A 27,606-nucleotide genomic window follows, 5' to 3' on the forward strand; every position below is an offset into this window, starting at 1 on the left:
CACACACAGCCCCCGGCCGGGGACTGCCCGGCCCCGCTGGGTTTTGTTCCCAACTCCGCCTCGGCCCTTCTCCTGCTGCCCCCCGCCCCCCGGGCAGTCCCCTCCCAGCCCCGTCCCAGCCCCTGCGCTAGCCGGCAGTCCCCTCCCTCCCTCGGCCGCGTTCATTTCATACCAACTCTCATTCCTAGCATTCCTCACTTCCTCCTTTCAAACTCCAGGGGAAATAAAATCCCTCCCTTTTCCTCCCAAACTCCTGCCCGGCCGCCCCCCCCCCCCCGCCCCGCTCGCCGTTCCGCCGGCCGCTCCGCGCTCCTCAGGTGAGTGTGCGCTTTGTGCCTGCGCTCCTGCCGGCCCGGCCGCCCCCCCGCTCCTCTCCCATCCCATCCACTCCCGGCCGCCCGCCCGGCCCGGCATTGTTCGCGTCTCCCCGCCGCCGCGGGACCGAGGAAAGGGGAGCCCCGAGGGCCCACCCCGGAGCCGCTCCTCGCCAACTTTTTTTTCTTTCTCTCGGACTTAGAGGCGGCGATGCTGAACGGGAGGCTGACCCGCCCGCTCCCCCTGTCCCAGCCCCCGCTCCCACCCCTGAGGGCTCGGGGGTGGGGATCGGGCGGGAGCGAGGGGCAGGCGCGCAGTAACAGTGTTCAGTGCTCTTTTGGCAGAAAGTCCTGGAGCTGAAGGAGGATTTGAAGCCGGTCCCCGCTGCCCCTACGGAATCGCAGCCGCTCTTGCCTCGCTCAGGTCAGGACACGCTGTTTTACGGTCGCTTTCGCGCGGGGCGAAGGGGCGCGGGTGCCTGAGGGAGACGGGCTGGAAGGGAGAGTTCGGACCCGGTCATGTGCGGCAGAGGAGGCACAGGCGTACAAAGGAAGCGATGGGAACATCCTCAATGGAGGCTCCGGCGGCTTCTCCCGTCGGGAAGGGGCTGCCGGCGCTGCCACTTGGGGAACTCGGTCTCTTGTCGCATCGGCTGAAAACTACAGCGCTAATGTGGAAAAAAAAAAAAAATAAAGGTTTCGGTACCGTTCGTACAGATGTGCTTGGGGAAGATAGAGAGGAAAAGCAGTACTTTCTGTAATGGATTTTAATGTAAATTATGGAAGATGTTTTTTAGGAAAACAAAACAAAATTTCCTAAGGAAGCCTATCTGAGAGAAGGAGTGTGGGTTGTTGCAGATTATTTACCAAAAGATGAGGGAATAACGTTTTTCCCAGTTCAATTTTTCTGAAGTTAAGGGTTCAGTTTTAGTGGCATGCCGTCGGAAAGGATTAAAAACAACAAACAAACAGACAAAAAAAACAAACAAAAAGCTTTCCCAAGGAATCTCTTATCTTACGTAGATAATTCTGTTTAAATAATCTCTTGCATGGGATGGTAAAAATGGGCCTTTTTTTGCAGAAGAACTTAACGCGCTTAAGGACTTCTGTAAAGTGTTTTAAAGTGAATGGTCATATGTAAGTTAAAAAAACGCCCAAACCCAAACAAAACCCCAGAACTAACCACATTGGTAACTAATTACCAATTTTGCCTTTGTTCAACCTGAAGTTACACTCGTGTTGCTTTCTTGCCTTGAAAGTTGAGTTCTGCGGCTCCTCTACAAATAAACAGCAAAAATACTTTTTCAATCGCGGGGGACTGGGTGGGAGAGAAGGAGATTTAGTTCCCCCCCCCCCCTTTTCCTATTACTGCGAACAGATCGGCTTCCCCAAGACCTTATTGCGGTGTCTGTGTTCCAAGTGAGCGGAGCATTCGTTCACCTGTCTGTCCATCTGTCTGTATAGATGTAAGAGGTTTTATTGTTCTCCTGCAGAAGGAAGTAGGCAGTAGGACAGGGCAGAGAGTAACGGGGAGGAGCGAGAGGAACAGAACAAGGGGGAAAGCAGAGTGGATATATAGCAAGTGCTAGGGCTGGGTTGAAGCTCCTGTATTATCACCTGTGCAGTTAAAGCCTTTTGGTTTTGATAGGCTTCTTTCTCACGACTGAAGAGCGTGGTTCATCCTGTAGTGAATACAGGGAGGCTTCTTTATTAGAGCTGCTGAATGCTGAGGGACTCCAGTTTTCTCTGGAACTTGGATTGGCAGAATCCAAGGTCAGCCAGCCAGTGGGTGCAGTCACCTTCTGGGTTCTTACTAAATCCCTCTGTGGATGGCTCCCTCGAACTCAAGCATGCAACAAAGTCTGTCAATCTCTAAACTAGACTATCAGCTCATTGGAGAGCTCGTATCCTCTTGGAGGTGATCTTGGAAGCAAATAAGTGTGCATGAGAATGGGTGCTAGGAATTTCTCCACTTTCTTGGTTCCTTCTACATCTTTTGGATTTTAAATTAGTTCTACCAATGGCTTTGAAATATTTTAGGTTATTATTGTGGCAGGTGTCTTAATGTTGGTGTTTTACAGAACACTTGTGGAAATATGGTATGAAAATAGTATAGTGAAATTTTAAAGAGAAAAATGGCTCTATGGCACCCAATCTTGTTTGTGGCTTACATAAAATCACAGTTGCCGTTGACTTTCTTACTCAGGTATTTGTTTCACAGAATTCAAATACAGTCCATAGAGTTTTGAGAGGGTTGCTGAAAAGTACAGTCACCAAGAGATGCTGCTTTCATCTCTGTTTGGAGTGACGTTATGCTTATTCACAGCTTTCCTTCCTTAGTACCGTGTCCTTTTCTGATTGTATCTTTCAGCTCTTGGTTCTGTCCCAGCATAACCCAAGGGGTGGGTCCACAGAGACTTTCGGGCTGGCACTGCCGTGGAGAGAACCTGTCCACACATCCTCAAACTGTCCATTTCCTTACTTGTTACACCTCTCTGCTTTGTTGCTGCCATGGACAGTGGCACTGCTGTTCACTGACTCGGGTCAGGGGGCTGATCCAGATGAAAAATAACACTCTTTTAGCAAGTTAGTTTTCAGCCACATCTGTTCTCCAGGCAAGTTAATCATACACGGTCACGTGCTGGAGTGTCTGGAGGAGGGGGTGCAATGACTAGAGGGCGAGCAGTCGGGGAAGAATGGGGGCATTTTCTTAGCAACATTGACATTTTTCTGCACCTTTAGCTGTTCCTTAGATCACGTCTACAGTAGTTCCTGTGATAGTGAAATGAATTTCTGGCCACAACTGTATCTTAAGAAAGTGAAAATTCAGTGTTACCTTTCTTTAAAGATCTATTATACTTTCCCTTTAGCTCAGGTTTGTCTTTTGTTCATTTGTTGGATTTGGTTTGGTTCCCATCCCCTCAAATACTACGTAAAATTTTCTTGGGCAACTTTTTCATCACCCAGTGTACATCAAAAAAGTTTTCTTACTCTGTTGGAACAGTTTTTGCCTTGCTGTTTCTCTGAAATGATTCTTTATTCTCTATCTCTGCATTTGCATCTTTTAAGTTCCTAAAGCTACTACTGAGGCTAAAATTTTAATATTTTTCAATGTCTATTATTCTAGTCCTAATGTGTTTTTTTAATACTCTTTTCACTTTCTTCAGTTTATCTTTGTTCCTTCTGCAGAATGAGATTGGATGTTCCATGAATTGGAGGTGATTCATCTCTCTTTGTTGCCTGAAGTGATATCTGAGCCCATGCAGATTAAAGTCACATTGGTCATTTTGCAGAAGCATTTGCTTTGCAGACAACTCTGTCATTTGTTCAACATTCTCACTTTTGCATGCCTTTAGCTCCCGCTTCTGGCAGGGCTTTTTTCCTTGATTTTATCTCTGGGGTTCTTTTCATTGTTATTTTTTCATTTTCTTTGCATTACTTTTTCCACATAGTCTTATTTGTCTCCCTTGCTTCTTTCATTTGTTTTTATGCAAACTCCCTTTGAGTAGTTTCTATCCACCAGTGTTTGTAAATGTCATTCTGTATCATGCAAGTTTCATTAACATTACCTTCATTCAGTCTTAGATCTTTAATTAAGATGTCAAAGGCAACTGGACTAGCAAAGATTCCTGCAGCAATCCAGTAGATGCATGCCCCTGTTCCTGTTGGTTCTGTTTGTATATCATTATACATCATATCTATGTTATATAACATATATATCATTAAGCTTATTTTTGAAGCTGTTAATTTTCTAATAATATGAACAACCAAAGCCAATCTTTAGCTATGATTTCCTTAAAGAATAACAAATAGTATTCTAAGTCTAAACTTATTACGTTGTGCACTGTATTCTTTCCATTCTCTACCTTCACAGCAATTCTATCCTGCTCTGAAGAGCAATCAAGTTTATTAGTAAGGTTTATAGTATCGGATGCTCCTCTCTCCAACTTCTGTCAACCACCATGTTAAATGAATGCCCAACGTGTTCCTTTGTAGAGCCTTGTAAAAAAAGTCAGGAATCCGCATGCGTGGAGCTCCTTACAAGATCTGAGACTACATGATTAGAAAGAGTTCTTTAGGGTTTGGAGGTGGTATTTTGGGTTCTTGGGGTTTTGGGTTCTTTTTGGTGGGGGAGGGTTGGTGGATTTTTGTTTTTATTGTTCCTGCCCCTCAGGTCCTCCTTTTTCTGGAGATGATGCAGTCACTTTGCTTTGTTTTTAACACCATATGAATTAGACGTTTTCCTGCTAGGGAGGGGCAGGTTTTCCAGTTCCTGGTGCCACTGGCTGAGTCACTGGCTCTGTTTTTCTGTTCTGTTGTAGATTTATAATTACCTTGTTCTTACCTTTGTTAGAATGTGATTGCCAAAGGGTAGGTGTTTTACTTTGGTGTATTTCTAAGACATGAGTGCCAGTGGCTTTCAGAGCCTGAGTACAAGCTTTTGAAGCATCTGCTTTGCTATTGCCAAAGAGAAAATAAATGAGTGTAGTCCTCCAAGTGCCTCCTTTCCAACAGTATGGTAACCATTAATGACAGATGTGCAGGTAAAGTCTAATTTCTTATAACCAGGACTGCTTTAACTGAAGCAGGAAATGTCAAGAGAGCATGGAGCATGTGTGTGCTGAAATGGAAAGGGAGGATTTGCTGATGTGTCTTAAGTTCATTTTACCTGATCATACATCTCCATAGCAGGTCCTCAAAATAAAACTCATTGGTACCAGATTAGCCAGACTTAGACTAGTCTTTTGGTCTGAAAATCTTGTCAGCTTAGGGAAAAAAAAAAGGGAGGTGTAAAAGAGAGGTTGGTATAAGAAGATTATCTCCAAGCACACTCACTGTTCTTTGAATTATTTTTATAAAAATAATAAAATCCTATTTATTTCTCTGCCCTATTTTTGAAAGGTCTATATGGTCAGAAGAAAATAACTGTGCAGAGGAAACAATGTAAATCTGTTTTTATCCAGCTTGTCTGCTAACTGAAAAATAGAGAAGAAGTGTCTTTTTCCGTTCCTTTTGGTCACAGGTTTTATTTGTAAGAACATGCTTTAAAAACTGGAGTAGAGTCTGTTGTTGGCTGTGTCCCTTTAAGAATCTAGTTTTGCTTGGCTAGCTGCCCTTGTTCTCCTGTAGATTAATCCAACAGAAGGTATATAACCTGTTGACCTTCCTGGTGAGAAGGGTCTGGAAGGGCAAAGAGATAATTTAGAAGGTTCATGCTTTCCTGTAATATCTGGGGACAAGTTTAACTTTTTCAGTTTTGGCATTTCTTTTTATATTTTTTTCTTTTTTACTGATACCTGTTTGAGGGTTGGGGTTGTAATTACAGATTCTCATTATTTTCATTTGCTTTCTGTGAAATCACTCTATGTTCAGCAGGTTGGAAATGACAGCTTGTTTATGCCATATTTAGAGAAAGGAAAGAGTTTTGAACTCAAAATTACATTAATCTGAGTTGAGGACAGGTTTACTGTCCCATGTATCAAACTAATAGGAGAACTGAAATCTGGTTTAAATGGCTGGTGTGTGTTTGTCTGCTAGGAAATGTCAGACTCTTACAGGAAACCAAATCTGTTGACTTTCCCCAGTGTCAGCCTTAAGAAGTGACCAACTTTGCTGTAAGCTGTGAATGTTTACCTTCTGCATGTTCCAGATGGAGCGTGTGCTCCGAAAGTGAGCTGGGTGTCTGAATACCCCGAGGGAGTGAAGCTTGGTTGGTAGCCATGAGTAGGGTTCGTTTCATATGATGAAGATCTTTCATGACAGGTATTCTTTACTTAGTCATTGTGTTATCACAAGTTTCAAACTCCTTTAAGCTCATGTCTGACTACTACTAAAATCAAAGCACATGTGTAATTGGTTGACTGAAGGAGGAAAAGTCAACGGAGCACTAAGCATTGCTCCCATTTTATATACCTGTTCTGCCTGATTGTGGCTTGCATTTGTCTTGAGGCTTTAGTAGAGGGCTTAGCCCTGGCCAGACAGGTCATGCCCACAACACACCACCTGCAAGCACTGCAGGAGTGGAAGTCACAGGTTGTGTGGTCAGTGTCTCTGTCTATTCTCTTGTAAGTCTCTTAGCCCAGGTTCATCTGTTTCATTTCTTGGAGACTGACTGTAGTCTTGGAGCTAAACATTTTCACCACTTTGGATGAGGTTTGCAAACATCTATCTTCTGTCTGAGTTCATGTGCAGTTCTGCCATTAGTGTTATGGGAAGCTAAGTACGTCACAGTTGTGAGTTTTTTCTGGAACATCTACCTTTGAGTCCTAGACAAGAGGTTGAAAGATGTCATGAACAGGAGGCAGGATTAGGAAATAAGGATTTGATTTGGATATCATAAAATGAGCATTATGAGTCTCAATTTGGTGTTAATTGCCAGTAAATACTCAAAAGATGTTCTATTTCCAGACAGTGTTGAACGTGAGTCCCTCTGAAGTTAAACCACTTGCAATTGCAAATTGCTTTTAAAGTTAACCTTTTCGTGTCTTGAAGTTCTTGTCTAGATTTTAACTCCTCTCTGATTTTGCTGTTGGGTGGTTCACTTATGTCTTTGTGCTGTACTTTTTTTCATAGGTAAAATGCAGGCTTTTGAGCCTGATGGTGAGATTTTCAGGACAACTGAGTTTTGGTGGGTTTAGGAGCAAGGGGTTTTTTTAGGTTGCTGTTAAAGGTTCCCTATCCTCTAATAGTTAAGTGAATAATACTCTTTGGGAAAATGCTCAGCTTTGTTTATTCCTGTCTCTAGATTGGTTTGGTAAGACTCAAGTAATTTTAATCTGTCAATATCTACACTTGTCTGTACTTCAAGGGACAGTTATAATTTTAACACATTAACTAATACTACCAGTGATTCTGTGATAGAAAAGGGACTGATTATCTGACTTCCTCCTGGGTCTTTGCTTTCTAAACAGCTCTGTGCTTGATGGGAGAATGACTCCTGGTCACTGCTGCTGCCAGCACGAGGGTGACTAACCATTTTCACCCTGCCACAACCTTCATCTGTTTGGGAAGCTGGGAAACACATGCCACATGTCTTGGAAAGTCAGGGAGAATGGGAGCTCTGGGAACAGTTCCCGCATGGGAGATAACAGTGACTCCCCAGGAATTCCACTGTTCCTTTGAGAGCTGGGGCCAGCCCACTGTGTGGCTCAATCCCAGGACAACCTGGCAGTGTCAATCTCTGCTGCCCTTGCTGGCTCGTTTTTCCCCCCCAGCTGAGACATTAATCACGCAGTAGTCATTTTGTCAGTCCAAGGCTGATGGCCTTATGATGTGGCCTGTGCCTGGGAGCTGTGCATCAGTTACCCATCACTCAGGATTGATCCCCAAGCCGGCCACCCCTAGACTAGTGGGATCAGAACCAGCCTTTGGGTTTTGTTGTTGGTTCGTGGAGTTTTTTTCTTCCCTCCTCGGGGCAGCAAGGCTCTGTGCTCTGTTTCCTTTATCGCAAATGTAACTGATTGGATGGTGTGCAAGGCCACACACAGCCTTATCTCATCACATCCTGTTTGACTGCATTATCCAGGGCTGCACTGATAGAAGTTCTGCTCTCTCCTTGCTTTGATTTATATCACTCTGCTGGACACTACATCCTCTCTCTGTTTCAGCCAGAGCTAGCTACTGCAATAATTTAAGAGTTGTTTTGCTTTGCTCGGGAAGTCAGGTGCCTTTTGAACAGCAGCTGCTGCGGGCGGTTTTGGTGTAGCAAACAAAGCGAGCTTGATTTTGCGTTAGGCAGTGTGACAACCGTTCAGCTGGAGCCCAACCTTATGCTGGATATGATCTGAGGATCGTAGTGCTTAGTCCTTCGTGAACCAGTCTCATTCAGAGGTGAGACAGAGGCAGAAATCTCACCATGCAGCTTTTAGATGTAATGAGTAAATTAGCTTGCCCAATACATCGAGGAAAATATCAGTTCTTTCCTCTTTGTCTGGCACTGCTGCCAGCTAAGAACTTTTGCTTCACCTGCAGCAAGTAGCACTTAACTGGTTTTATTCATTGGATTATGCAGCATTACTCTGGTGTCCTACTAGGTGGATAGGGCTCTTCACTGGGAATAGCTAGCATTGCTCAGGATTGCAGGATGCTCGGGGCAAAAAGTAAGATTATAGCCAGGCTCACCATTTGGCTAAGCTGTTAGTGCTTGAGTGAAGCCCCCTCAAAAGGCTCAGTGAACTGCACCCACCCATCTCCACTGTCCCTGGATCTTCTGCTGAAACTGAGTGGCTCTGGCTCCAGGCTGGCTTAATGATGGGAGTGCAGCTCCTAAGGGGCCTTAGAAACTTGTTGCTGTCAGGTGCTGCAAAAATGCTGTTACCTTCCTAGACACAGTTCAGTGCTAATTAGTACTTACTACAGTTGCATCTTTATTTTTCTCTGTAAACATGTCCATGATTTTTGTCCTCTTTTGCCTGCAAGCTTTAACAGACCTTGAGTTATCGCTGAATAGCTGTTTTCCCATCTTTTCCCCTTCTAGTATGTTTTTCCTGCAGTCTTTGAGTTGAACTGTCTTGAAGCTGCTCATCTACTGATTGCACTCATTCTTCTCTTTCAGAGGAACTAAGATACTATTGTAGTGTCCCATAGAATTTCCCAGCCTTCTTCCTCTGGTAAGTTGGAATGGTATCTTCCATCTTGTACCTTGCGCAATAGGTTTCTTAGTATTTCAAATCGTTGTTCCCCTAAACCCAAATTTCCTTGTATGACTGCATTGTGTAAATTCATTTGTTAGCTGTTCTGGATTGAAGTAATCGACTGGTTGTTCCTGTTTCCAGATTATCTTATTGTTATAAACTGCTCTATGGTTTGAGCATCTGTTCTGGTTGAACAAAATTTTTTTAATTCGCAGTTTGACTGCTGATCAGATATGAAAATGTTGTAGTTCAGATCCTCTATAGTAGCAGTATTTGGTTCACGTTACCAAATGAATACCGGTATTGTTTGGTTTTGTTTGCATTACAATGACACCAAGGGAATACCTGTAAGGAGAAGCAACCCCTGCCCCCACAGCTTGCAGTTCCATTGAATGACACCAAGGTTGATGGGATGTTCTTAGTAAAGCACAGTGACTTTCTCAGAGTGCTGCCAGCTCAGGAGCAGGAGTGGAACTGCACTGTCAGACTCCACACGGCTGTGCTGGCAAGCGTTCCTACCGTGAGTGAATAGGGACCTCTCTGGTTAGCGTGTTGTGATTAATTCCAGCAGGGAAAGGGGATGGCCATGGAGTAGGGGGAGTTTCTTTGGACAGAGCAGCTCTAAGAAAACTGAACAACTGGAGACAGCTGGCTGCAATTTTTCAGATCCTCAGGAAAGTATGATTTTGTGTTGAGCAGCTGCCACAAACACTTAAGAGGGAGCTGTTACCAACAGTAATGACTGAGGGATTAATATTAGAAAGCAGATGTGTCAGACTATGGAGTCTGTTAAAGATGTGCTCCCTGTCAATGAGACCTTGCTGAAGGGCTCTTGGCAGCTGTCTAGCCCTGCAGGATCTCTGAATCTCAATGAGATACCATGTGTGAAAGGAAAGAGAGTTAGTGTTGAAATTACCGAAATTGGAACACTTAGACCAAAGCTGAAAGATTTTTGTGCTTTCTCCATGGTTTTGCTTTCCTCAGACCCCAAAACCTGCCTTTGTGAGTGACTCGTTAAGAGATGGACCATGGCAGAAAGAAGAACAGGGAACAAGATGAATAAGAAACACTAATTTGACAGAGGGAAACATTAAGAAGGGAATAGAGATACTGTGGTGAGGAGGTGGATGTGCTGTGAGGGGCCTTGTGTCTTTGATCCTGGGAGAGAACTCATGACTTGACCCCACAAAAAATAATTGTTCATCATCTCTCAGTAAAATAAGAGTGGGATCAGAATGAGAAAAACGGTAAGGTACAATTGCAGATATACAAGAGCCAAGGAATGGGGCATAAGTTTTAACTGAGGGAATCTAAACAGAACAAACACTAAGCCCTATGACCTCTGGCAAAACTTGCTATTGTGAGAATGGGACAACATCCTCTGACACCTCTGATCTTAAGAACTGTGCCTGTTGAGGGAATTCAGATGGGGAAGGAATTGTCTGGGCATGTCTGGGATGTCTGTTTAGTGCTTTCAGAATCAAATTCCCTCCATGTCAGAAGAAAGCTTTGTGATTACAAACTCTTCCACAGGCAAAACTTGAGAAAAAAATACAAGTACTAAAATATTTAGCAGTAATAGAACACTCAGTAATAGAAATCACCATTAGAGTAATCAAGATGTATGCATATAGCAACTATTGATTGGATGCTAACTGAAACATTTCTATTTTGTTCAAGTAGTTACTAATGAATATTATTCAAGCCTTTATTACAAATAAGACACTCAACATTCTCACTTTTCTGAAAAATGCTCTGTTTTTCACCAGATTGCTCATTCCATGGGAAGTGATTGCACTGCCAGTTTTTTAATTTGCCATTTACCACAGGGTTTAGCCCCCAGATTCTTTGGTTTGCTTTGCTTAGTTTAATGAGTGGCCACCTTGGCCACCAGTGAGTACAGATCAACAATGCAGGAAACAGGCCTGAAGTGTTCAATGAAAGCAGAGCCACAGACCCCAGACAGAACCCAACTGGAACTCACTGAATTACTGTTTATTGCCTCTGAGCATAGAGTATTGCCTGGAATTGCACATGGAGCTTGCTAGTTAAGCAACATTATTTAAGAAAACTTTGCAGGCCCTTTCAGCCCTTGTCATCTTACTAATCTAGAGGCACAGAGTTATAAGGATTTTCATGGCTATTTCAATCTCTGGAATTTCTTCAGAAGTTATCAAAAAGAAGTCCAATTTGTGTTAGTGTCTGGGTGGTTACAGAGTTTTCAGCTGGAGATGGCCAAACATCCTTGATTTTATAGTCTGTACAGTTCCACTTTTCTCATTATCCATCAGGAATAGCTTTTGTACCAAGAAGGGAAAGCAGAATCAGGCCTCAAGGTATAGGAAAGTTGAGATTGCCCACAATAACACATTTCAGTTCCTACTGACCTAGCTGTAGCTTGGGACAGGACTAGCATTGCTGGTTGAGGCACAAAAAGTAAGAAGCATAAAAAAAATATATCTAGTCACTTCAAGATTTATATAATTTCTTTTGTCACTGCTATTATGTTCCATATCTCTCTTGATTTACACCAATGTGAGAGAAAGCTCACATATTCAGTGTCTTGCTTAGTGGACTTCCCTGAATATAAAAATGACATCTGCTCAAGTTGGTGCAACTTTTCTTTCATGTTTGGAGAAGAGTCTGGAGAGCTGACACTAAACTGAAGAGAATGTTTTTTCTCCTCCAGTTATTCTGGAGGAATGGAAAGGACCCAGAGATTCCTTTGTCACCAAAAGTATTTAGTGCTAGTGCGGATGCAGAGCCCTGTAAAACATGGAATGATCAGGCAACTACTCCTAGGGTGTGGATGTGGGAGGAGGAGAGTTGTGCTTCAGCTATATTTACTTAGTTTCAACCTAGAAGTGTGCCATGATAAAATCATCTGCTAGGTATTCTGTGTCAGCATGGACATTAAGGAGATGAAAATAACTGGATTCAAAGTATGGTCATGATAGTCCTTCATTCCCTGGATGACTTTGTCTGCTTGTATGCATTGCTAAGAGATTTGGCTTGACAGCAGAGGAGTAGCTTCCAGTGACCATGGCTATGGGAGTCACACAGTTGAGCAGGCAGAGCATGTTTTCACTTGGTGTGGAGCCTGCTGGCTGTTATGAGACTTGCAGCTCTCAGTGCAGGTGGTACCGTGAATACACTTGCTGTCACACCTTAGGATTCTTTCTGAACCCTTCCATTTCTCAGTCTGTCAGCCTGAGTTAAAACTAGTCTGTGCCTTGTGTTTGTGGAGATTTTGATGTACATTAACTACAGGGGGTTTTGAGAGCCTCTAGGGACTAGGGATGCTTGGGGAAATTTCAAAAGAAGAAGAACATTTGGAACACGTAACTTCTGTTTGTCTGTCAGAGTCTCCCCGTGGAAAGCTTACTCCTCAGCACTAATTCTCCAGCAGGACAATCTCCTGAATACCCATATAATGTTTTATTAGCATCTGTAAGTGAAAGGTGATGTGTTCGTGGTAGATTCTTGATAGGGGAAGCAACTGTTACCCTTCATTTCAGGGTCTCTTAAAGTCACATTGTCTGCTTTGGTGCCATTGACAGTGTGCTTGGGATGCCTGTTCCATTGGTAAAGGCCAAGTGTGAGTTCCCCTTTCTGCCCTACCCCTCTCAACTCCCACTCCATTTTTTCTTCTCATGTTCCTTAGAGTTCTGAAAATGTATACTGTGGGTCAAGAGGGTTGAAATAATCTGATATAGGGGCTGAAATGGATGGATGGAGAGTGGTTCACCTGTTCTAACAGGAAATAAGTTGTATACTGGGTTTTCTAAATGTCTTTGTGAAGCACTTGTTAAAATGCTGTATAGTACAATGTGTCTAGAAATTACTAAAAGGCCCAGTGTTGTCTTACTTATTTCCTTACCTTTTGGTGGGTTATGGAGACATAAAATATGCATCTGCTCCCACCTAAAATCATTAAGGAGCAGAAAAACCTTCTGAAAGCCAGTGTTGTCAAATCTTTTTACAACTTCAGCTCTTGAAATGTTAAAATTCCTAAAGAATATCAGTTTTTCTTAAAAAAAATTAATCTCATCATTATGGTCTCAGAGAAGATTTTTGTAAACACAAAATCCAAAGACGTAAGAAACCAAAGAAAGACTTAAAAAAAGTTGATGTCAGAAAAGTTTCTGGAGCCATGTGTCCTGAATTTTTAAACTTCTGAAGTGTAATGAATGGACCTGCTTTCCCTCTTTATCAACTAGGGCATAGCATAACTGCACGGTTTTATTTTCTGTCTAGTTTTTGACATAGACTATGCTCCAGTTTCTCCCGGGTCCCCCTTTATATTTTTAATGTGATATTTCTGAGCTAGAGACTTGGCATGTCAGAGCCCTCTCCTTAGTCTCTTTTTCAGTACAGGTTTGAATCTTTTGCTTGCAGAAAAAAAATCCGTATTCTGATTTTCTTGCTACACAACTCAGTGTTGATACACAGGGAAGTGTTGAACTCTCTGGCTGGCTTCTCAGATGCTGGCTTATGAATATTCTTTGTAGCCCAGATAACCAAAACTATTAAAATGGTAAACGAACAGCTTTGGGATTAAGGAAGAGGAATGATCTGTGTCTTTAGGAGGCATTTGTCTTCCTGATGGTTGACTGGAAGTGTCTGTGTGGTCTTAAGTCTTTCTCAGTGAGTGTTTCATCAGCTCGTTCAGTGGCTTCAGCCTCTACAGCCTCTACCGTAGGCATTTATAAGTAGACCGTAATTTATTGTAGTTTCCAAGAGCTCGCAGCTGCCTGCTTAGGTTCAATGAGAAACTGATTTCTTCTCCTGCCCAGTGGCAAATCTAATATCCTGGGACGGGTAAAGGATAAGGGGACAGAGGGGCAGATGGAACTGAAGGAATTTGCCAAAGGTCGATCTGAAGGTGAGCAGTAGAAATAGGCTAAGCACTTAGGTTCTTGACCTGCAACCTAGTGCTTTTATGCCTTTACTCATGGTGCTTTCTGCTGCTGCCAGAATATGGTGCTGAGATTTGGGAGACATTGCATTAAACTGTCAGGCTCCAGAAACGGCTTTTAAAAGCGCAGATGATCCTTGAGAAGAAATGTCAGTGTTAAAAATGACACTGACTGCTGCTAACTCTGATCCAGTGAAACAGTATCTAAGAAGATTTCAACCCCAGTGCTCCGGTGCTCAGTGATTACTAGATACATCACTGCTATATTTTGTATAGTCTTTCACACAGACTGAATCCCTGTATGTGTGCTTCAAAGAGTTAAATAACAGTTACACGGATAATAACAGCAGAGAGAGAAAGAAATAAGGAGATAAAGACAGATAAGAAGACACATCTGAGGAGAATTGGGAAGTGACAGAGAGTTAATGAGCCAAAGAGAGATTGGAGCAGGCTGTTTTGTCAGAAAAGATTTTCATCTCAACATAAATAGAAATCAAGCACATGGTTGAGTTACCGTTTAAGGTAAACTTAAAGTAAAACCTCTCCTCACTGACGTTTTTTAACTTTTTTTTTTTTATCCTTTAGTATCTCCACATTTTCCTAGAGAGGAAAACTTGCAACTGACATGCGATGTGCTTGCCATTCCAGGTTCTGAGTCTGCTTCTCCACGTGGCACCTTGGAGTTTCTAGCTGGCACCATTACCTCCAACGAGTGGAGTTCTCCCACCTCCCCTGAGGGGAGCAACGACTCGGGGGGCAGCGAGGCCTTGGATAAACCCATTGACAATGACGCCGAGGGGGTGTGGAGTCCGGACATCGAGCAGAGCTTCCAGGAAGCGCTAGCCATCTACCCACCATGTGGTCGGCGGAAGATTATCTTGTCAGACGAAGGCAAGATGTATGGTAAGGAGAAAGAAAGGGCACTGTCACGACACTCCAGGCAGCCTGCCCCATGCAAGCCGCTTGTCTTGTACCAAGTGATGTTCTGAATGAGTTCCCTTCTCTCAGGTGTTCCCAAGCTGATGCAGTTGGTTGCTTCAAGTTGTATTTTGGAAAATCGGTTAAGATTTTAACATTCACATCTGTAGCTCAGAAAGAGTTACAGATGTCTTTTTCAGGGGACTGTCAATAAGGTAGATCCCAGAATTGGGCATACTACTGAACTAATGTTTAGATACACGTAATCTAGTGGCTTCATGATATGCTAAGTATTTTTTACAGTATCTCTCTCTGCTGTCTCCACCATTCTTGTTGGAGGTAGGAGCAGGTAAAGGTCTGCATCTCTGATCCTGCAAGGCAGAAGTTCAGCTCCTGAACCCCTGAATAGCTCTGCTGATGTGCGAACACCTACGGTTTGCTAAGTAGCTACACTTTTCAGACCTTAAGAAGGGCAGAAAGCAGACTTTTCTGTCCACTCCCTTTTGTTGTAGTTTGCTTTCTCATAGTCCTGACACAAATATCTTTCACATGGGTTATTCTCATCTAGCTAGCTAGATACCCAGCCCTGAATGCAGAGGAGCACTGGCTAGGAGCTCTAGCAGAATTCAACTTTATAGGTGGTACACGTGCTTTTGAATTTGATTTTTGACCTTTTCCACAGTTGAAATTTCTCTCTTGATTTTGTCCACAAAAAGCTGGTCTGGCCTGGATTCTCTAGCCTAGCATTGGAAGAAGCCACCTGGTACTTCTGTGACTAAAAAGCAAAGGCAGAGTGCCCAGTATTTGGTTACAAGTCCCAAGGTGGACTGTTTCTCAAAGCAGTAGCAAGGATCTTATGGACGGCAGCCCTCTAACTGCCCAGTCAGTGCTTGTTTTGTTATTTGGTTGTTTTTTTTTTCCCCTCCTACATTGGAATCTGCTTGGCTCTGCAGGCCCCATCACGGGATGCTCCATGCATGCCCCGAAGCTTCATATGGAGCACTTCACAACTCATTTTGCACGTTTCTGTCCACCCCTCAGGCCATTGTTCCCTGAGCAAGGAAATAGATTGCTCTGACCCTGGGGGCATGGGTGGGGTCTTGTTTACACGGCCTTATCTACAATGGATGGTTTTACTGGGTACACACATCATTGTATCTGGGAAGACCAATATGTATTGGGTAACGCTGATCACCCTGAGGCCAAGCAAGTGTTAGTATTCTCAGCCAGACATCAATTCCTGCTCTGTGCTGGCACAAACATTTTTGTGCTTGTGCTATGGAGTCAACCAGGGAAGTGATCCAGTTTAAAACTGACACAGCCAGAAAGGGGAAAAAAGTGAACCTCAGTCTGGATGCTGCTCTACTGTTTGGGTTTACAAGGACGATGAGAGTGGGAATGAGCAGCCATGGTTGAGGTGAGGGTAGGACTGCTTCTTTCAGGATTAATACTTGCTTAAAATGTTACTCAAACTAAAATATAACTTGAGAGTCCGCCCCATGGTTTTTAAGCATAAATTAGTGACACAGTCTTTGTTGCTCTATGTCTGCATTACTTTTCACGATGGGTGACTTTTAAAGTTACTGGTGAAAAATTACAGTTGTGTTTTAAGACTGTATTAATTTATGAAACATTCTGCGTGGTCCCTGGAATATTTCAGCTTTGCAGTGAATTTGTCAGAGCAGAGAGTGAAATGAACCACAAAAGAAATGAGTGAGAGCAAAATCAAAGTACAGTGGACTACAATGAAACTTAGCTGGGGCCTGACCTAGTATGGAGTGGTGTTTGGTAGAACACATCTAGTTGACTGGACTGGTGAACTGCAGAAGGTAAATAACCCACTTGCAGGGTGAAAAGTTAAGAGTAGGCTCCAGGAGAGGAACAGCTTCTCTGCCAGCCCTCCCCCACTACTCCAAATGGGACAGTGTCCCTGCTTGCCTTCAGTGCACCTGTTCCAAGTATGGATGGTTGGTTCAGTGTGCTTCTGACAGAACCCGAGGCAATGATTTATGCCCTCCTTTGCTTACTAGTCTCCAGGATCCTGTTCAAGGAAGCAGGGCCCAGCCTGGGATCTATAGAAAGATATGACCGGGCAGGGAGAATAAATATAGTCCCTGATTTCATCTTCACTGCTTACAAGCCAGCTGGTGGAACAGAACAAGCTCGATGTGGAGCTGGCCCTGCCTCTGAAGAGATGGTTGTTTAGCTGCCCTGTGACTGACTTGCACAGAGCTTGCTGAACCAAGGGGTGAGGTGTTACAGAGAACTGTATATGCCCCTTTCCCTTGGCAAAACTGGGACCATTTCACTTTTTCCCCACTAAGAAGTGGCTCGTGTGGTAATGGTACTTTGGCAAGATGTTCCAGGTCCCAGTATCTCTTCTATGTGCAATTATATACTTCTCACCTGTTGTGAGGCAACCTATTGTCAATTTAAAGTTTTTTGAACTATCTAAAATGCACTGAGCCAATATGAAGAACTTTCACTGTTTTGCTTAAATACCTTTAAAAATGCACAGAAAGGTGTGTTTCAGCCTGTGCACAGACTCCATGCTACTGTTTCCACGACTCTTCAAAGTTGGCTTGTTAACAGCTCTTCAGACAACACTCTGCTGATTGCTGAGTTGATGTGGTTCCTTCTTCACCTGAAAGTCAGCCAAGCTCTTCTCTGTACACTGATGATCTGTGTCTCGATGCCTTTCCTGCCTTTCCTTTCATTATCTTTTTCCATCCTAGACATGTTCCATTTCTGCATGGAGGCAACATCCTGACTGAATAAGCTCATACCACAGAACAGCTCCAGGTGGAAGCCCTCACTCTCCAGCAGTCTTTACTTACCACCTGCATAAGGCACAAGCAGCTGTCTTGTGTGATATGGAATGCCGTCCTTTCTCCTAATCATTGTGTTGACATTAGAAGCAGTGAGTCTGGGGCACTTACTGATCTTATGCCTTCTGGTACCACTAAGGTCTTGCAGACTAATTTTTTTTTTTTATGTGTTGCTGCTAGAATAAAATAGGGATATTACAAGTCTGTTGTTCACTTTTTCCAAGTATATTTTTTTCCATGGGAGAAATAATAACTGTAGTATTTGTATGAAATACTAAACACCAAATTCTGTGATAGTTTATCTCCTGGCATCTTCAGCACTGATCTAGACAAAGCAGAGGGAAAATGCTTAGTACCTTTGTGAGATTTGCATGGAGGTGCTAAATAGACCAGGTTTCCCAACACTACTGAGGACAGAGAAATTAAAAATAGTAACTTGCAAAGTGATACTTATTTTGACAAAACACTACTAGGACCTTGATTTACAAGAGAGAAAGCAAAAGCTTAGAAGACATGAGCTACTGCCTTAACTGTCCAGTGTTGCCTTCTGCTGCACAAGCACCTGTCTTGGAGCACCTTTTTGCAAGATGGCTAGGATTGGTGGCTGTTTGTTAGATTGCTGTTCTGAAGGAGTAAATAGTTTAGCAGCTGCTTTACAAACAGCTCAGCCATTTCTGTGCTGAGCAGGGAGGGGCAGACAGCTGGGAGCAGTCATCTATCTCCCAGGCTGGTGCCATCTGTTTGTGAATTGCTGATAGGAAATACTTCGAGATGTCCAAAGCTCAGAGGCTGAGTGATAGAAGGATAGTCAACCATGTTACTAGTTAAAACCTGGAGCAGGCAGTGGACCATGAAGACTTGAGCTTGCAACGTGAATTAAGACGGAATAACAGGTCAGTTTGATGCCAAAAGCTGCCATGTCACAGCTGGTCCCTCCCACTGCTCTTCTGAAGTAACTAACTAAATTTTATGGGATAGTGCCTTTATCTCAAAGGGATAGGCTATCATTTCATGTTTTCCCCAACATCGGTGTCACTAAAAGTAGAACTGAAAAGTAAACACATTAACGTGAAGAAGCATAAAAGGTACACTGCCTGTCCCAGTTCCTAAACACTTTTCTTTGATGCGAGGGAGGATATGAAAACCTTCAAGGTGTCAGTCTTCAAATGCTTTCTTCTGTGTTGTAGTTTAGCATCTCACCTGATGATGTTTCAGTCAAGGCAGTTGGAATATGCTGAGAATGTGCTCAGTTGACACTGAAGTGTATGGTCCAGGTAATTGCAAAATTTGTATTTCAACTGTGATATCCCTCAGAGAGATACTTCTGAAGTTCCTATCCCTTTCATTATTGTGACCTAGTGAACTGCAGAACAGCCCTTTATCCTACAGTTCTGGTGAAAAAGAATATTTCCTATTTTAAACACTAGAAGATAGACAAATTTTGTATTCATAGGTAATTGGTCAGGATGCAGACTTTGCCCTCCCCTCTGGTGGTAGGCAATATTTTCAGAGTTGCTTAATAACAGAGTTTTGTTTCACTCAGTCATCTTTCAGTTTTGCTTTTGTGTGGTTCTGGTTCTTTGTTGTTGACTAGATGAAGCAAGATTTCTGGAGACATTTGCAGTAGGTTAAACAACTTCTGGAGTTTGTCATGTTTTTCATTCTATCTCCTTTGTAAGCAGAGTTTAGGGTTCTTTGTGTTAAACTGTATTTCAGTTTAACTGATGTTTTTTCCATGCAAACATAAAAAGAAATATTTTTCTACGAATTCCGAGCATTTCCTGAATATTGAGAAATTTGCCACTTGTAATGCTGAACAACAAGGAATCTGCTTACTGTTACAGTTATTAGACTTAATAGTTCTGGCTGTGGGATCTTTCCTTAACGTGCTTAGTACTGAACATAAATAGAGTAGCAATTTTATTGTGTACTACATGTTATCAAAATTATTGTGACTATTTCGAGGGGCTTCATTCTGTTGTTTCAATAAAGGGCATGCACTTTTTCCTGTCCCTTTTGATTTTTAGCAGGTTTGTAGTCCCATATTTATCTGTCAGGCTTAAAAACAAGTGTGCTGTTTTAGTACTACATTTTTCTTACGGTGTATGTCTGCAGCCACAGAGTTTTCATCATGTTATAGTAACTTCCTTTATTAGCAACGTGGCATTACCCTTTTGGCTCTTCCTCTGAGTTTTTAATTTTTAAATTTCAAACTGTTAATAATTCTCCAAGATAGAGTTGATTGGTAGTGGTATATTGTCAGAAAGGCACTTGATCTGAACTTTTTGCTTTACAGATAACATATCCAGTTTAATTGATTTCTAATTTAGTAAACCAGCTTTATGTTTTGTAGATGTATCCACTCATCTGCCTTGTAACTGAGAGACTGTTTCAATTTCATTTGTCAGCCTTTTCCCTTATTGCAAGTCATTGTTTTGCTTCTCCTATTCTTATGGATAACTTTATCCATTTCCAGTGGTTTTCTGAAAAGTTTAGTTAAAAACCCTTAGCGTTCTTTTACATTTTAAAACCCATTTCATTCTTTCACAATTGGGTTCAAATATTACCAGTTGCTAATCTGCTCTTATGCCAAATGTTTATTAATATTTAAAAATATGGATGGAATGAAAAATTTGGGAACAAAATCAGGCATGGAAAATGAAAATTAATAATGTCCAGTGACTACTTCTTTCTTTAAAATAGGTGCATGTAAAGCTCTTGTCTGGACAGGTTTTTGCAAACACATTACCAGAAAGATCTCAAAAACATGGAGTGAGTTCTGAGAAGAGCGGCAAGCATACCAGACTTAACATTGAGCTCTGAGAGTAGAAGGGTCTGATTTAGGAGGAAAGATTAAAGTAGCTAAATATACATAGCTTGGCTAAGCGATGACTGAAAGGTGGAGGGTGGGGGGACACATAATAACAGTCTAAAAATATTTGAAGGGTGTTAACATTTAGGAGGGAGAGGGATTTTATGTGGAACATGTGAGCATGACTAGGATTAATGGGGGAGAAAGAAAGAATATAGGATGGATATCAGCAAAGACTTCAAGACAGCATGGTGCTCAGTGCTGAGGGATCTCTAAGGAGATAGAATGGAAGTGCTGTTGTTGGGGACTTTAAAAATTATATCAGACAAAACTATTAGGATTGTATTTGTACAGCCAGTCCCAAGGAATGGGGGTTTGTGTGCTCATGTGTATCTGTGTTTATATGAATGAGAGGTGGATTCCAGATTGGAAGTGCTATGGTTTTACCCAGGAGACAAGAGAACGGTGGGCATTAGGTGGCTTTACACTGTAAATATCAGTAGTTTTTTTCTAAATTGTTAGTCCTGTGATTCATACTATCTGTGTTTTTGTGACATGAATATGTTTGTGAGACTGGATATGTTTATTGACACAGAAGCCTTTTCTTAGGTTTGAAACAGAAGCAGTAGACTCCTGGATAAACACTAGGAGTGCTTTCTCAGAATATGCCTTCTGTTTATTAGCCAAGCATTGGGTAGAGAAGGGTGATAGCATTTCTGAAGAAAGGGTGTGCATATACATAAAGGGAGCTGTTAAGTGTCAATATGCAGATTGTGTGAAGACCTGGCATAGGAAAAAAAGGAGTTTTCTTATTTACACAGTGCATGTAAGCAAAGCCTATTATATGAGCTCTCTTTTAAAGTCTCTTTCAAGGGCATTCCTTAAGCAAAACCAGTATAGGACAACACAAGCATTCCGGGTTCTAGTGCCTTAAGGAGTGCCCCAAAGTGGAGGAAAGCTGCTTGTTCAGAAAGAGACACTAATATTACAGCTAGAAGAAGAAGCAGTATTCTCATTCACGCAGGATCCAGATAATGAGCACAGGAGAACTAGGACTGTCTATTGGTTTAAACAGTTGCTCATTAACCAGTCCATAACAAACCCTGTATTGTCTGTGTGTGGTGAAGATCTGGGCAGCAAAACTGAGAAGGCTGTATGCAGTTCGTGCCCAGACAGATGGTCTTATAAATCTGTTGGTCACTGGCAGAGCTGACTTAAACCTCTGGGGCCTGGGTACACCTGCTACTGAAGGGTGCATAGCCAGCAGCTGTTCCTCATTGCTGTCACCTTGAACTTGTGACCCATCCGAGTACTCCTTTGCATTCTCAGTCTCACTCCATGCACACATACAGGCAGAGCCTTGCTCTGTGTCTGGCTTCCTGAAGAGGAAATGACACTGTTTTAATATAAAATGGCTTTAGAATCACTCTTCTTTCCTCTTGAATGTGGTTTGTGCAATAATTACAAATGCCTTTTCAGGAGTGTGTGGGCCTTAGGTTGGAGTGTGTGGGCTGGAGTGCAGAGAGTGTAACCAGTGCTTGATGAGGTAACCCAATAGCAATGCTCCAAGCTGTTGACTGCAAGGGCTGTAGGCATAGGCCTGGTTCTAAGCTTGACAAGTATTACAGGGAAACACACGTGCATGTGTGGCATTTAGCACAATGTTGCCTTCAACCTTGACTGGGGATTATGAGCATTCCTGCATATAAAGGCTGCATCATCATCATCTTTAGTTGTAGAACTGTAGCAAATGGTGCTGGGAGGGACCTTCAAAGATGATCTCATCTGCTTCTGGGCCCAGAGGCAAAGCCAGCTCACTTAAACTGTTCATGTCTAGTCGGATCCTTTATGGCTAAGGCTGGGGGAAAGTGGTTTGGCAATTTTAGATACAGCAGCTTTTATTTAGAAGGTAGTTAAAGCATCTAGATATTTGCAAATTTCCTTCTGGATCCACGAGTTTCTAGGTATCTCTGCAGCTTAAATAGTTTTGTCATCCTCTTGTTCCTGCTCTCCTGTCACTGCCTAAATCATAGTTGCCCAGCTATCTATCAGACTTACACTGTAAACTCAGTCAGGGAACAGGTGTTTAAAGAGTGTGGAACAGAATTGTGCCAGTGTTAGGAGCAGGAAGAAAGTGGGGCGGGAAGGGGAAATATCCAAAGCCACTGTAAGGAAATTTTATGAGCTTGGCAGAATTCAGCTATTATCCAGACCAGTTCCTGGGTAGCCATTCAGTTATGAAGACTGTGTTTCTGCTAGACTTTGCTGTCCACATTCTCTTTTCACCTGCTACAAGCATGACGTCTTTAAGAACTATTCTTGCTAATGTTTGGATGGTGTAAAACTGTTCTGTGTTGAGACCAAGAGTATATTTCTTCCAGAAATGGTGAAATGACCTAACAGTTCACTGCAGAAAAAAAGGACTTGCCACTCCTGTTTCCTTGTTCCTCTGCTCTGCTTCCAGTTTTGTGCTCCTGCCCTTTAGGCTGCTAGTTTCTAGCAGACTCCTTGTGGATGCGTTTCAGCTTCCTAAATTGATAACAAACTATGTTGGCAAAATGAGCTGGGCAGATTTCTGCCAGATTAGAGAGTTGAACTGACCCATGGAACAGTCTGGTGAGAGGTAGGTAGGTAGGTTGGGGAAAAGGCAATCACTTTTTTCAGGAGCGTCCACCCATTCGTTTAAGCTGAAGTTATAACTTAATAGTTTAATCACAGACAATGACTGCATACTAAATTATGATGGCAGAACATGAAGCTCTGTGGTAGCAGCCATTCCACTTAAAAAAATCAATATTCATTTATTCATATAATGCAAAAACCCAAAAGTCTCTGGATTCTTTTGCTTTTCTTGAAGCTGCTGCATAATTTGCAGTCATTTGACTGGAATTGGGTTGTGGTGTAGTTTTATGTGTTAAATGAAGCAGTCATGACTCCTCACAGGAATAAGCCAGACCAGACCAGATGCCTTGAGAACTGCACGATCTGTGCTAGTCATGCAGCACATCTGCATAGATCTCCCAGACCCCTTTAAGCTCCACTTTCTGTCATGGCTGAAGCTTTGAGTACTTGGTCAGCCTGTCATCTGTGCACATGCATAAAATTAGCACTTGGGGCAGAAATCTACAAGAAACTCTGTACTATTGGTACTGGCAGAATCAGCTGACCACAAAATCAGGAGGAGGAGAGGTGCTGAGGTTTTTGCTGTCTTTGGAGACATCACCAAAGCAGTGTTGAGAGTTGCTTTCAGAAGCCCTACAGCTATTGGAAGTTACTGAAGCAGACATCTATTGATCTAAGGAAGAATTTAGAAGATATCCAGGTCTGTAACGTAGAACTTGGACTAATGGGAACCAGAGAATGTTGTTACAGTTAAACATTGGTTTCAGTGCTGCCTTCAACAGTCATCTTCTCTGAACCTAGGCAATAGTGTTCTTTGTGCCTATATAAGGTGGTCATTCTCAGGTGTCCCAAGAGACTGAAAGCTGTTAGTTTGACATGCCTTTCCATGTAGGATTGTTATTGATTCTTTCAGGTGTTTTCTGATACACTCTAGCATATGAAGGACTCGTATTAGTATATGCAGCTGCTTTGGTGTGATTGTGGGATTTCCCAGCCAAATTGAATCTAATCATTTTTAGTAGGATTCTTGTCAGTCTTAACTCTGGGAAGGACCAAAACAAGCCTGAGCTCTGTTGCTTTTTCGGCCCTTACTGCGTAGATAGAGGAGCACTTATTGGATGGATTAACTTACGTTTCTGTGGCCTGAGGTGATAATGTGGGAAAACAGAGCTGATGAGGACGTTCAATTTATGCACTCGAAACTACTGGTAAAAGACTGAGGTGTGGTGAAGAGCTGCATAGCCTGGAGCTTCCTATTAGGCTGATGGGGAGGGATTGCTGCCTGCATACATTCTTGTACCTTAGTTAAAGCTCATCTTTACAAGGAATAACTCCATATGCCTTTGGGGCAGTAATTAGAAGGCACTTTAGTGCTGTTTAGCCTTTAGACAAATAATGCAAACACAGGAAGTGCCTTGCCCATTTTTTTACCAGCCTGTATGAGTGTGAGGGTTAGGTGGAGTACAGTTCCTGGTGTTTCTCTCGTGGTAAAACTGGTTTAAGAAGTTCTGCACTGATTCTTTCTCTGTTCTCTCTGTTGTGCCAATGCTGTGGTAAATGTGACCACAAAATGAACTAGTTCACCAATCCAATTATAAATAGGCTGATGGGGGAAAACCAAACAAAACCAACAGAACCCAAATGGGGGTGGGTAGGCTTATTTTTTTATATTGGTAATTAGAGTGGTGCTTGCCAGTCTTTCCTCTCTGCCCCCCTCTCTCCTTCTTCCATTTAGTTGGTACAGCTGCCCACAGGAGTTGATGGAGAAGGAATGACCAGCTAAGGAGTGGGAAACCTCTTCAGATTGTATTGCTCATGAAAAATATGTTGCTGTAAGTACACCTGCAGTGACTGACTTCTCATTTTTCTCCACTCCTTGTTGGGAACCAATAATATGCTTCCCCAAACCTGTGGGATCTGTAATTATTATCTCTTAGCCATACACCCTTGTGTGAAGTGTCTTAAAATGACCATCAAGAAACAGCGGTTTCTAAATGGTAGTAGCATTTCTTGTGTGTCTGACTGTGAATTTAGGTTGTACATTGAAAAAGGAGAGACGTAAATACTAATCTTTTCAGCAAAAGGCCTTTTAGACAAGAGAGGGTTGCAGTCTTTAGCTGAGTTGGTAAATCAGACAACTGAGTTGTATGATTTCAGACCGAGATCACCTGACTCAGACAGAGATGACAGAGATCTCAGACACCTGACTGCCATTTCTCCATGTGAGGGGCTTGACTGGCACATTCTGCCCAGCAAATGAAGCTTCAGTTTTGTCATTTTAGAAGAGGAAGGAGCTCAGAACTTGCACAGTCAAATGATGAAAACAGGTGTGTTGGGGAAGAGCTGACAATGTGATGGTACTAATCGCTTTAGTATGGTGTTTTCAGGGATCTGACTGTTGATATTTTTCAGAGGTACTGGTTCATCTTGCTTTGATTGTTCATCCCTTACTGTAGGGACTGCATAAAAACTCAGAGAATCTTCTTGTGAAAGGTTAATCCTGAGCAAATTCAAGCATAGAATAAATGATCAGAGTGAGGAAATTTGCTTTTCCCAGCTGAATATAAAATTAATTCACTAGTATGTGTAATTTTGCTATGGGAACTCAAACCTGACTATTGAGCACTGAAGTTCTGCATTGGTAGATTCAGAGATGTCTTCATAAGATAGGCCAGTGCAGTAAAATGGTTTTCTGTGGTCTTTTTCATGGAAGATGATCACAGTATGATGGTCATAATGGAATATGAAGTTCTTCTATTACCTTCTGAGTACAGGAACCTAGAAAAATCTTCTCATCAAGGCTTTAGTAAGAAAAGTTGGTTTGTGATGAAGGGAACATCTAATGAAGGTAGGATTAAACTTAAATTTTGTCAGTAAGAGTTGTCTGTGCATCTTGAGGAAAAGATGAAATTAGCCATCAGAAAGACAAAAATGTGTTTTCTGACACATCTAGCCCTATTTCTGGAACAGTTGATGCCCAGGAAGGCATTTAGCATAGCTGGGAGGAGGAAGCAGTGGAGTGAGAGAGAGAAAGTAAGTCTGTGCACCGGAGTTATGGGTGGGGCAGACCAGATAGCCCCATATGCACGCAACCAACCACACACTGCTTTTGTCTTAAGTGTCCTTCTGGTAAGAGTTGGTTGGCAGTTAGTTTTGCTTTGTATGCATAAAGAAACATTGATATTTGGTGGAAAGATGAGGTGTCCTTACCTTCCCTCTTTTGTCTAGATTTATTTGCCTGATGCACAGTTCATTATGCTTATGTTGATTGTAACTAACAGTTAACTACCTGTGAAGTATCAAGTGACACAGAAAGATAGAAATGATAGTTGAGATGGCTTTTTTGACCTCACTTTGATAAACCTTTCACTGGATACAGCTGGATAGTTGCTTCTGTAGTTCTCTTAAAGAACTGCTTACAGATAGTTGCATATGTGTGCTTTGGATATAGAAAAGATGAAGTATCTACTAAGACACAGATACTTTCAGGCAGTTTCCTGCTGAAAGGATTTTGCAGAAATCACTAAGTTCTTTGCTCTCACCTGTCACAGAAGAGAGGCTTTTGGTTCTTCTACTTTCTTTGGCAAGAGGTGTGAGGAAATAAAAGTCTTAAAGAGATACTGTTTGCAAGAGGCAGAGAAACTAATGTACCTTTACTAACAGAAAGCCATCATGAAGCTTCGAGGTAGGACTGGGAAATGCTTTCTATGGTGATGGGAATTCCCTTGATTATCCCCTTTCCTTACAGAAAGACATTTGTCTGCTGTTATACTGAAAGGTGCACAGGTGTAGAATAGAGAATCAAAAACCTCCTTATTCACTAATCTTCTCAACTCCTTCCTAAATAATTTTGCAATTTAGTGTAAGACAGAGTGAGAGCCAAATCGATGCCCTTGGAAATTTATCTGTTAGGAGTGAGAGGCAAAGAACCTAAGAGAGTATCTCTTTACTACTTTTTTTCATGCCATGCTTCCAAGGGGAAGGCTACAGGGAGGAGGATAAAGGTGCTGTGCTGCAGTTGGTATGTTGGCTAGAGCTCCGTGAAACCCAATGCGAGGTTTCGACAGAGGAGTCACAACTGTTGGCAGGTTCTGGTGACCGTGGCAGACCTCAGCGGGAGTTATTCTAAGAACACAACATATGATCAGATTACTGAGGGGCACTTCACATGGCTCTAAAAAATGAACCATCTGACGGTTTATGACAGCTCTGCCTGTTCCAGCCAAGTGAGGAGTGCTAGTCGTTGCTGACCCTGCAGCCCTGCAGCCCGGGTTGTGAAACAAAGAAAGTGCTTTCCAGAGGCTGTGAGCCTACAGACTTCCAGCCACATAATACCTGCTTGCATCTGACTTCTGATAAGAAAAACAAAAGACATTAGGACTTGCTTCTCTTGCAGTTTTGATTCATGGTAATTTAATGCGTTCTTGTTGCATTTTATTGGGCTTGGCAATTTTCGTAGTTCTATATTTAGTAATCCCTGTGATGAATGTCTTTGTACAGTGATCTGTTTGTTTATTGGTTTGGGGGGGTGGTAGTTTGTGTGTGCTACCAGTACCTTTAT

At 42.4% G+C, this 27,606-nt stretch overlaps 1 protein-coding gene across 3 annotated transcripts in view; it reads left to right on the plus strand.

Annotated features, from left to right (window-relative positions):
- Positions 1 to 133: 133 nt before the first annotated feature.
- The window catches only part of TEAD4 (TEA domain transcription factor 4), a 51,732-nt gene continuing 24,259 nt past the window's right edge, over positions 134 to 27,606 (plus strand). The window contains exons 1-3 of one of the 3 annotated variants that reach the window (XM_032680046.1): positions 134 to 317; positions 660 to 738; positions 14,514 to 14,768. In XM_032680046.1, the coding sequence (XP_032535937.1) occupies positions 14,762 to 14,768 (7 nt within the window). In that variant the 5' untranslated portion in view covers positions 134 to 317; positions 660 to 738; positions 14,514 to 14,761. Of the gene's footprint in view, positions 318 to 631; positions 739 to 8,868; positions 8,924 to 14,513; positions 14,769 to 27,606 lie in introns of those variants that run through there. The other 2 variants (XM_032680045.1, XM_032680047.1) reach the window with 2 other exon arrangements.

This window comes from Chiroxiphia lanceolata, chromosome 2, assembly GCF_009829145.1.
Source record: "Chiroxiphia lanceolata isolate bChiLan1 chromosome 2, bChiLan1.pri, whole genome shotgun sequence".
Lineage (NCBI taxonomy): Eukaryota > Metazoa > Chordata > Aves > Passeriformes > Pipridae > Chiroxiphia > Chiroxiphia lanceolata.